This window comes from Stegostoma tigrinum, chromosome 19, assembly GCF_030684315.1.
Source record: "Stegostoma tigrinum isolate sSteTig4 chromosome 19, sSteTig4.hap1, whole genome shotgun sequence".
Taxonomy (NCBI): Eukaryota; Metazoa; Chordata; class Chondrichthyes; order Orectolobiformes; family Stegostomatidae; genus Stegostoma; species Stegostoma tigrinum.
The window spans coordinates 16,971,381-16,983,407 of NC_081372.1; the positions used below are offsets into that span (position 1 = coordinate 16,971,381).

General features: G+C 37.6%; 1 protein-coding gene across 15 annotated transcripts in view; it reads left to right on the forward strand.

Moving 5' to 3' along the window:
• The window catches only part of zmynd8 (zinc finger, MYND-type containing 8), a 145,056-nt gene that overhangs the window by 65,033 nt on the left and 67,996 nt on the right, over nt 1–12,027 (forward strand). For all 15 annotated transcript variants that reach the window (XM_048549866.2, XM_048549865.2, XM_059652748.1 and 12 more), the window contains one exon: nt 3,896–4,041. In XM_048549866.2, coding sequence (XP_048405823.2) covers nt 3,896–4,041 — 146 coding nt within the window. The remainder of the gene's footprint in view (nt 1–3,895; nt 4,042–12,027) is intronic.

A 12,027-nucleotide genomic window follows, 5' to 3' on the forward strand; every position in this document is an offset into this window, starting at 1 on the left:
TCACTAATGGTTAGAGGGAGAAATGATCATCATTTCAAAAAGTAATTGATTTGCATTTGAAGTGCTATTACCTACTGAGCTCTGGACCAAGAACTGCAAAGTGAGATCAGGCTACTTGTCAACCAGTGCAGACACAATGGTCTGAATGGCTTCCTTCCAACCTGTAAATTCCTGTTTCAGCTTTGTTTTTTTTTGAAAAATCCTTTGAAGCCTTAGTGCTACTTCCATTTCGTCCCTGCACGGTTTGCAATTTTTATTAATCCACCATTTACAGTCTTCCTCAAACTGTCTTAGTCCATAGCCCTAGGACTCTGTCTCCCACTCTTATCCATTCTTTTAAACCTACCATGCTGTTGTTGAATGTCTCCTTGTTTCACTCTGTTAAATTTTGTTTGATAATTGCTCCTGTGAAGTTCCTTGTGACCACATGCACCTTTTAAAAGATAATGTATGAAGTTAACCTGAATTTCGATTCTGTCAGGCCAACATGAAGAACTTCTAATATCTGCATTTTCCTCTCTTCTGTATCATCTCATTGTCCCTCCTCCGAGTGAGATTATTTCTTGTTGTCTTACTATCTTAAGTATAAGTGCAAAAGTCTACAAACTGTAAATTTAGAAAGTTTTCAAAGGCATGTATTTAATGTAGTACAAAGCTCTGATTATCCCACAAAGTACACTGACTGACTAAGACACAAGCAAAAAACTGCCAATGCTCAATTTCTAGAATTAAAAACAAACAGGAAACAATAAGCAGATTGTACATTAAGAATTGATAAGGTGGTGTTTTTGATGCTGACTACCCCGCTGAATGATTTCTGTATTTTCTGCTGTTGTGAAATGCTACAAAATGAATGTTCAATAGTTTGTCAAAAATTCCCATCTCTAACAAGTAAATTTAATAAGGTATATGCTGCTAAAATTGTAAGGAAGACTTTCAGATGAAGATATACTGTTTTGTGTGGTTTCTTAGGTTCTGAAGAAGTCTATTTCCCGTTTCAGCAAAATTGGGACAACATTCAGACTTGACTACTAAGTGGTCTGTCATGTTTACGTTAAGCGAGTCAAGTACAACAATTTTAAACACTATGGAATCTAGTCTCTTCCCCTTGACATTTAATAGTGGAACTGTAGTCAAATCCTCAACATGAATATCCTGGACTGTCACCATTGACCAGAAACTGAACTGTACCAGCGAATACAAGAGCAAGTCAGAAGATTCTGTGGTGGGTGACTCACCACTGAAGTATGCAAAGTCTTTCAGTTTGGAGATAATGCAGTATTCTGTCCAGACTGGATGCATGTAGCTCCAAGTTTCACACCTTCCACAGTAAACCAGCTTACTTAATCGGTGCCTAATTCTCTGCCACAGCATTAATTGTCTACTTGATGAATTTGCTCAGGTGTCTTCAATAATAGCTTCTAAACCTATGACTTTAGTGATCTAAAGAACAAGGGCGATATGCACATGCGAATACCACCATGTACATCTTCCACCAAGTCACAAGCCATCCTGGTTTGAAAATGTACGTTGCAGTCCTTTTAAAATGAGTGGATAAAATTCTTGAACTCCCTACATAACAACACTGTTGTTTACCTAACCCATATAGATTGCAGGAGATCAAGGGATGCTGTCCTCCAGGGAAATGACGGACCTGCAGTGAATGCTAGTCTTGTCAGCAACACCCTCTTCCCATGGTTGAATAATTCACATTTTTAAAAATACTCTTAGTGACTTTAATATTCTATTGTTTTGAATTTCACAGAATGAGTCTGGAATATCTGAAATATGGGAATAGGCCACTTCATTAATTTAGTTCACTAATTTATATGCTGAATTATATTTTGAAACAAATGTGTAGACTTTCAGATATTTGATATATTGCCCTGTAATTTTTAAGTCACGTCTTTCCTTCTCAATCTGAATGTACACAAGGCTAATTTGCTAATTGAATGCAAATTTGAAGTCACTTGCAATCTCATATCATCTCTTTTGTGCATTCTCTGCTTTTAGTATAAAAATCTTAACAACAGCCAAAAACTGGAAGTGCTAACTGCATGAAACTAATCAGGCTGCATACTGTGAGTTTTTTGGTCCTGGTTAATAGAAAGCTGATTTGTTCGAATTCTACACCAGTGAAGTTGCAACAAAGGAAAATGTAATTAGATACTCAGTCACTGGCATTCGAGTTTGGCCATACAAATGATTTACGTGTACCTCACTAACTCTAAATATTCTAGATTCAAAAAGGTGCTGATTTTATACTGTTACTACATAATTTTCATTTTATTTATGTCTTCTATTATGCCAAACAATTGTAAATGACTGGAAATGTAACACTGAATTTGTACTGTCCAATTAAATATTTTTAATTTAGGAGTGAAACGGCATCTGATACTCTACAACCTGAGAAATATTTATGGGGAATGGATTTTACCATTTTGGTTAAACATCAATTTCTTTGTCATTAGTTTTAAAATATCCAGGATTTATGATGGAGGTTGCTATCTTGTTGCAGCTTAGTTTGCAAAATGGAATGTGCTGTCTCTGGTCCAAGCCAGGTGTTTGTTCAGTGAGATTGTTATGAAGAAGGTGCTTTAATCTAAAAAATAGTTTACTTTGTTTGTGTGAAGGGCTTCTTAGAGAGTGGAGAGCTGTTATTTGACTTGGAATTCGGCAGGTTTATGTTGTCATGTTTGATTCAATGGAAACTGGATTTAGAATACCCCAGAGTCGATGCAGTGTGGAGCTGGAGGAACACGGCAGATCAGGCAGCATCAGAGGAGCAGGAAAGTGTACGTTTCGGGTTGGGACTCCTATAAACAGGACTGATTTCCCAACCCAGTTCTCTTTGAAACCATGCAACTGTCAGTTTATCTTTAGGTTGGGACCCAAGTTCTAGAGATGAGTATCATAATGCTAAATTACTGGGTTTGTTCTGTGATGGACTCATGGTGTTATAATGACACACAAGGAGGTCACTCGTTCCCTTGAGTGAATGCTTGGTATATTTAGACATGTTCAAGTCTCCCACTATATCAGTGAAGCCCTGAATATTGATCTCCCTCCAGTACCCATCCAGCTTTGCTTTAAAATCATTCTTTGTCTACGCATCCACCACCCTCCTCTGAAATGAGTTCTGAGTTAATACCACTCAGTGAACAAAAGAAAAATTCTTCTCATTTCTTGTCCACAACTTTAATACTAATCCACTAATCTTTATACTGTCAACTAATGGGTGTAGATTTTCCTGGACTAACTTGTGTAAATCTGAGACAATTTTTGCACATCTCCATCAAATTTCCCCCCAATCTCTGACTCAAATTACCATTTTGTAAGTGCAGTGTTATGAACAGAAGGCCTAAATAAACCCACCTCTTTTCTATAGGTCAATCCTGTGTATATACTTTTTTTGCCATTTCAGTTATTTTCTCCCTTACGTGACTTCGCCTTCGACTTTTCTGTCACTGTCAAAATTAAATTGACCTTGCATCGCCAAGCTATGACCGTGGTTAGCAATATCCAAGCAAGATAGTGCTTGCTTTTGTATGTAGTACTGAGTTAGAATTAAAGCTTCAATGTTCGTTGAATGATTTGGCCACACTTTCTGAGGATTATTTTATAATGCTTGTTTTTATTCAAAGAAGGGACTGAATTTAAGAATCCCCATTTGACTTCATATTTCAAATTTGTACTAAAATTCATAGAACATTGATAGAAATTTGATGAGAGCTCCACAAACAAAATAACTTAGCCAAAAGAAGAACTTTGACCTTTTTTCTTTTTTGAAATTACTCCTCCATAGTAATATTGAATCTCTAATCTTGGCTCAGATGTCTTGGGCTAATAAGTGAAATTTTCTTGGCTTGTAATGATTTGAAGCTTTTTTTTTCAGACTCTGGTTCTGCAGAACGTGCAGGACTGAAAAGAAAACAACTTAGCCCTCAGCCATCCTCAAATGGACACTCACCCCAAGATGAATCATTGAGTCCAATTAAAAAGAAGAAGAAGCCTGGCTTGGCTAATTCAAGTAAAGAGCAGGTATAGCGTGAATGGTGTATGTCCAATTCCTGTTTTGATAATTGGCAATTGTTCTTTTATGAAGCTGCATTATCCCACAATTGTTTAATAGTGTTTTGAAATTAAACGTAAATCTGAACATGTACCCAAAGAACGAGAAAAGACCCCCTATGTCGATCAACATAGAGTGAAATCTAGTGTAACTTTTTTAACCAATCCCAAACTGTGATGTCCTAGTAGAGGCTGAACAAAAAAAATCCTTAAAGGATCAAGCTTAAAAAAAGCTCTACTAGACCATAGTAACCAATAACTTCTCAAGCACAATTAACTCATGTTTGCTTACCAAAACCAAATATTTAATTTTTGCTCAGGGACTTGACAGAAATGTAATGCATTAATTTGACTGATTTGGCTCTGTGTGGGTTTGTTAATTCCTCTTCTTGTCATTAATAACCTTTTTTTAAAATAAATTCTAGTGAGAGGTTCTGCAGCTAGTGTTCTACTTTGAAAAATGTGTTAATTATTTAATAATTGCCAACATTTCTGGCTATAAGTGGCAACTTAGGAAACCACTTACTATAATACTAAAAAGCAGCAGAAGCTGATTTCCAAAGCAAGGAATGCTAAAATTGGAAACCCTTTGAGCAGAATAGGAACAAGATAATCAATGATCATGGAAAATTGCAGAACCACATGTTGGTTTTCATAGCCTGATCCTTTATCTTGTATCATTTACCCCACCCCCATGCCCACCTTCCTTAATTAACTGTAAAGTGTTTATAGACATTTCCTCTAATTTTTTTTAATTCAATTCGTGCATTGACTCCTGTGCTGAGTACGAAGGTTGATGTTTTATTGTCAGTCCTTCAGTTTGGTATTGAACACTGCATTCTCCACAATTCTTTATGTCATGATTAGTTTATAATGATATAATCTGAATTATCTGGTTAATGATCATTGTGACAGTATTCAAATCAATATTAAATTTAGGTTACAGTGTACTTTAAATTATGGCACTGTAAAATACAAATTGTCAGCCCGAGTCCCGTTATTTCAGATTTTTGCCACAGCTACTACACTGGCATTTAAACTCTTCAAACTTTATTACATTTTTAATCCCCAAAATTTAGTGAAATAGCAGCCATTCTCTGAAGTTTGTTACTGTCAATAGTTGGTTCTTGTGTTTAGCTGAAAATATTCCAGCATTTCTGCAATGGCATTTAATTAGTGAAAGTGATATTCATTGGCTTGTCTCACCTTGACAAATGGAGGTTTAATTTAATTGCAGCCATGAGTCACTTAGGTTTTAAAGATGATTCTGTGAATAAGATAAACTTCCAGCCAAATTGCTTTGCCATTTCGTAACCAAAGTGACTAATTCAAGTTTGATAGTACTTTAAGAAAAGATTAGATCAATCGACAAGATTGGTGTCAAAATACTCTTCAGTCCAAAGTACTATTTATTTTTCTTTATCTGGACAGACTTGTAACAGTCAGTTGCAAGTTTTTAGAAATAAATCAAGACAACAGATGTAATTAATAGCTTGCGCAATGATGAATATCAAAATTCATCATTGAATGACTAACAGGTAACTTCCAAAATATTGAGGCATTCAGGTAGTTGTGCTTTTGTTAATTGGCTTCCAAATCTAAATTTAATCTATATTCTTTGTTTTACTTTTGATTAAAGGTAATGTTTGCAGTTTGTTTTTAATTTTTTACAAGTATGGTGTAATGCAGCTTTGAGTTGGTAAAGTGTTTTATACCTTGTTTCTTCCACTATTTGTGCTGAAAAAGTCAGAGTGGCATGTTTACCAGAACTTGAAATTGTTTAGCTATTGGTTTTGAAATCATTAATCTTGTTGCTTGTAAAGATGCTAGGTAGCTTTCTCAGTATCTCCTAAACTGTACCTGTTTATCATACCCGTTTGTGTTCTTTAGACACAACACTATGCATGTGACATGTTGGAAGGTGGTCCATTAATAAATTTTTAGTTTCATTCTAAATTATGACTGAGATTCCACTGATTTATACACACCCAAAACCATGGCAGTAAGATGCAATTTGGGTGTGCAATGTTCAGGCTCAGTAATGTCATGAAGCATACTTGCAGTCTGACTTCTGAATAGGCCCTGTGAAAAGATGTGTATTTAAAGTTCTCAACTAGTTCATTTGGATGGGTATTTTGGAAACTTAATACATTTTCATGCAGATAACCCTTATTGATAAGATAATAAGTAATCCTGTTTGTGTTGTAAGATCAAAGGTGACTTTAAGTATTCCAAATCAATTGTTTGTCACGTTGAAAACAAAATCACTGAAGTATCACATTACACTTAATTTATACTGGCTGTGTAAGTAAATAATCAGTGTATTTTAATCAACTTGATCCACATGTGATGCCATATTCACAAAGCAATACATTTTTTGTAAACGTAGAACCTCTACATCCTATCTGTAATACCTTTAAATATGCAATCTAACATTACATGAACAGCAGTGAAAATGCCTGGTTATTTGAGGCACGTTTTTATTTTAGGAAGTTGAAGTTTTGATGCACTACTGAAACCTCAGTAACATGCTTACTTGGCAAAGAGTTCAGTTTCCTTTCTTAACCTTTTGAGAAGTACAGTCCTGCTAATTATATCTCTTTACATTTTCTTAAAATATACCTTGAATCGAGAATTAATTCCTCCAGGACCACTAACTGTATGTTCTGGACAGGCTTTCATTTTTTTTCTTCTTAAAAGTTTAATATAATTTTATATAAACTTTGATTCCTTTAGCATTTTCTGTCAGTCGTATCTGTGAATGTTAAATGCCCTTCATTATACAAAATGCTAACTAACTTTTCTTTTCCCACTATCCAAAATTCTCAACCAACTGGCAGTTTGATGAAATAAGCATTCCTCAAGTATAGAGTAAGAGAATGTTTGAGAGGTTTAGACATTATCTGTGATTTGTGGTCAGATGTCCATGCACGGTCGCTTTACTTGCTAAGGATGGGGTGTTTGGGCTTTGATTTTTGGTTCTCTCCCTCTAGTTCAGGGCAGCTGAGGTATATCAAAGGCAAACAACTTTGAATTTTGTATAAAGCCAGAGACCTTGACAGCCATTTAAGCATATTTGAAACATAGCTACAGTTGTAACCGAGGAAAAGGTGTGACGTGCAACAGAATCCCACAAACAGCACTGAGACAGATGAGTCATCTGTGTTTTCAGCAGAATTGGTTAAGGAATAAACGTTAGCTAAGACGGTTGGAGCACTTGGAGATCTCTAGCATTGCTGTTTTGAAAAATGACGTAGAATCCCTTTACTTTGAACTGAACAGGCAGAGAGTCCAAGTAACATCATTTCTGAAAGATAGCACCACTGACAAAACAGAACTTGTTCATTATTGCTCTGAAATAATTTTCTAGAATGTGTGTTCAAGTGGAATGGGCCTTGAATCTTCTGACTCTGGTGAGAGTGCTACAGCAGAGCCAAGGCTAATAGATAAGTTGTTGCTATGGCTGACATAGACACAAACATAACATAACATAACACAAACACAAGTCGTTTTTTAAATTGGAAATCCAATGAGGAGCCTTGATGGTCACTACTTTTAAATAACTACTAAACTAACTGATGAAGCCAATTTTGTTAAATTTTAACCAAACTTCCCAAGTCAAAAAAAAATTGTAAACGTACAATTTCTATGGAAATTTTTGTTCATTTAATAAATGTGGCAGATCTTTCTGGTTTTGAAAGAAAACAGCAACATTTTCCCTTTTGGGAAATGCTATATCTATTTTTGTGGTAATTATCTGGGGAAATGTCTTATAATTTAGTTGGTGGCTCATTCAAATCTAGAATTTCCTGGATTTAGCATGTTTTGGTGCTTTTGAAACGGACTTACCATACATCAGGTGAGCGAAAAGGTTGAGAAGGAGAGTCCTTCATGTTCACCTCAGCTCTCAGCAGGTTGCACTGAGAGTAACGGGGGTGGTTAGCACTGCAGCCTCATAGTGCCAGGCACCCGGGTTCGATTCCCACCTCGGGTGACTGTCTGTCTGTGTGGAGTTTGCACATTCTTCCTGTGTCTGCGTGGGTTTCCTCCAGGTGCTCCGGTTTCCTCCCACAGTCCAAACATGTGCAGGTTAGGTGGATTGGCCGTGCTAAATTGCCTGTAGTGTTCAGGGGTGTGTGGGTTACGGGGGGGTGTGGGTCTGGGTGGGATGCTTCAAGCGGCGGTGTGGACTTATTGAGCCAAAGGGCCTGTTTCCACACTGTAGGGAATCTAATCTAATCTAAAAACAAATGATCTTGAATTTGGAGGTCGTCTATTTTCCTAATATTGCAGTTGAAAACTCTTGACAGATTGCCGCTGCGGACTTTAGTAAACGTAACCAGAAGGAATCAAAGAATAAATATAAGAAACGGGAGCAGGAGTTTCACTTCGAGTTTCTTCTGTCATTCAGTAAGATGATACCTAATTGGATCGTGGCTTTGACTCCTCATTCCTGTCTGTTCCGTAACCCTTGGCTCTATTGGAGAGCAGAAATCTGACTAACACGGCCTTTGAATATATTCAGTGACCCAGCCTCCATTGCTTGCCAGGATACAAACGTGCCTTGTATCTAAGATTTGGGGCAGAGAAGTAGCAGTGTTCATCCTCATGTCTTGAACAGGGGTTTGTCCTCTTCTGTCTGTATTTCTTTATTCGCCCTCTTTTTTTTTTAAACTTCTGCTGTTGCTTTTTTTTTTCCCCTTTTTATCAGTGGCTGTGGTCCCCTACCAGGAATGTTGGCAGTGGCAGGTTCAGTTCTGTCCCAGAAAGTTGACGTGGTGGGCCCAATATCAAGTTTGACCCCAGTTCAGGACCGAGCAATGATGTCAGTGGAGGCAGGGTGGGCCCAAGAATGATGACATGGTCTCAATGGTGCTGGCGTAGCTCCAGGCTGTGGCTGGGCCTGAGTTCCTGACAATGTGGAAGTGATGGTGTTCTGGATGTAGCCGTGCTCAGGTCGCCTCAGTGTTTGCAATCTGAGGGATGGACTTTTGTGTCTGTTGTTTTTCTGGCAGCAAGGACTCATGGTGGAAATGGAGAGGTCCTGATAACATCCCCCTTTTTCTTTTTGTTGTTTCTTTTATTTCTGTTTCTGTTTTTAAATACTATTTTTTGTATTCTAACATGGCAGCAGAGAATGCTGACTTTGTACACTTTTTGCTGTAGTCCTTTTATTCGTGTACTCTAGTACACCCGACAATAAATTCTAAATTCAAACGGTGGACTTGCATTGAGCAGTCTTCAACTGAGTTATTCACCATAGAATTCCCAGCCTCTGAACTGCTCCTATCATCAGAGTATTTCTGTAGCTAGTCCAGTTCAGTTGCCAATCAAAGGTAACTCCCCAGAATGTTGATAGTGGGAGGTTCAATAACAATAATGCTGTTAAATGTCAAGGGATAATGATTGCTTATCTGTTATTGAAGGTAGTTATTGATGGCTACTTGCCACTTATCATGCCAAGCCTGGATGTTGACCAGGTCTTGCGCATGTGGACAGTAGTTGCTTCTGTGTCTGAGGAGTTTCCAAAGGATTAGAACGTTATGTTCTCATCAGAAGTCCCACAACACTAGGTTATAGTCCAACAGGTTCAGCTGAAATCTCTCAAACTTCCAAAGCAAGCCCCTTCGTCAACACCAGCACCTCCACATTATGTAGTCATAGTTACCATTTCCATTTCTGATTTTTGGAGGAAAACAAAAGCATTGAAACAGCTGAAGACGTTTGTGTCTTGGACACAACTGTGAGGAACTCAGTCATGTCACATGTTTGTCTTGTAACAGCCATTGTCATCCTTCTTTCTGCTGAGTATGATGGACTAGTGGTGAGGGCCACCATCCCCCAAAAAAATTCTTTTACTCCAGTTTTGCTACTGCTTCTTACTCTAATGTCTTTCTCCATCAAACACTGCCTTGATGTCTTGTTTGGTGAAGAAAAACTGTCAAGAAAGTGCTCATTGTTGCTTAGACTTTTGAGGAGTCATGTGGAATTGTGAGCATTTTGCATTCCAGTTGACTTTTGCTTGAAATCAGAATCTTGTTCTTTGAACAAAACGATGCAATAACCAGTTAAACTTGTCTTTTCTTGTGACTTAATATTGTGTGTCATGGTTCTCGTTTGTCACAAAACGGCAAAGAAGTCATTCTTCACTTGTTGTTACTTCTTTTCTTATTCACTCTTGATGCTTGACAATGAAAACATCATTATCACATTGGCCATTTGGCCCATTTGTGTGTGCCTGCTTTTTGGTTGGAGTATTTGATTAGCCCCACTCACCTGGCCCTTTCCCATAACCATGTTAATTATTCTCCCTTTTGAGTATTTACTGAATTCCTTTTTTTTAAAAAATCTCAGTATTAAAGGTATTACCTCTTTTCTGTTGAGCACTTGTGTTCTGATTGCAAATTGCGAGGTTATCACCTCTTTTTCTTTTCACAATAATCTTCTGATTGTTTCTGTAATTTAAAAGAAAAAATGGTTATTGGAATATGGGTGATGCTGGCAGGTGAGTAATTTGGTTTGCCAAGATTCAGCCATGGCATGGGCTCTGATAGCTTTCGAAGTGTGATAGATGCCCAATTCACTTCAGTCAGCATCTCATGGCTTTTGTTTTTTGGTGCTGACACATGTACTGGACGGTGACCGGTTTAGTGAATTCACTTTCACAGCTTGCTTCTGGTTTGTCAATTCACCACACTGTTGAAATCTTGGTGCGTTAGCTTGAGATTGATACAATGTAATATTGTCACATGAAAGGATGAACTAAGAATTTGTTTGTAGTTCTTGTTGTTTTTAGACTGGTATGAGAAGGTCCCAGTGGACTACATAAGCAAGAACGTGGAGTTCTTGGTGCCACGTCTATCATTTGTCCCTCAACAAATACTGCAAAAAAGATACATTAGCCATCCATCTCATGGCTTGTTTTACTTTACTTTTGAAATAGATGTGTCTGCTTTGTCCTCTGCATAGAAGGAAGTGGTATGGAATTTGTACCAAATATTGGAGTAGAAATTAATAAAGTAATGCATAGATTTGAACTGATTTCCCAGACAAGGCCACAAGTCAGTGTGGCCCACGAGGAGTCCATTTATGATGAAGAGTAACATGCAGGCCACAAGAGTAACCTATCACTGATGAATTGACCAATGTTCAAAGTATCACAATTAAAACCAACTTCATCCTGGTATCTCCAGACTGACAATGCCACCTAGTGCATTGCGGATTCTCTGGACAGAACAAAGAAGCAGGTCCTAAATCCGCACCAGTCAGAATGGGAATCAAAACATTGGTATTAGCACCACTCTGATCCACTCAGGTCATTTCCAACTGAGCTAGGTTGCTGTGAGGCATTACTAAGATGCCTAAATTAGATTGGCTAATAACATAACCCGGAGCAGGATAGGCCATTCAGTTACTCGAGCCTGCCCTGCTGTTCATTTAAGATTATGGCAAATCTGCCCCATCCCTCAACTCCCCTTTCTTGCCAGTTCCTCATCGCTCTCAGATTTTCATCCCATCGAGGAGCTATCTACTACTCTTTAAATGCTTTGAGTGATGTAGCCTCCACAAGTCTCTGGGTGTAACAAATTTTGCGTGAAGAAATTCCACAACATCTTTTTTGAATGAGTGTCCACTTATTCTATTACTCTGTCCCCTTAGTGTTCTGGTTCTAATTTCTCCTGCATTTTTCTGCTTGTATTTTTTTGTCAGTTTTCTGACAGACTGATTTATTGTTTGCCTCTTCACTACCCTGCACCTTTTGTTCTCTTGTTTAATTTTGATTTTGTCGTGTCTGTCTTGGATAGTGCACTAAATTTCAAAGTCCCCTTATTCAAACTGTCATAATTCTTCAACAGTCCTTTGTTATGAAAATGTGCTTTTCTCATTTTGGCCAACAGTTGAAAATGTGGAAAAATAAAAGGACATAGTCATAATTTTAATCTGCTCTTGCACTCA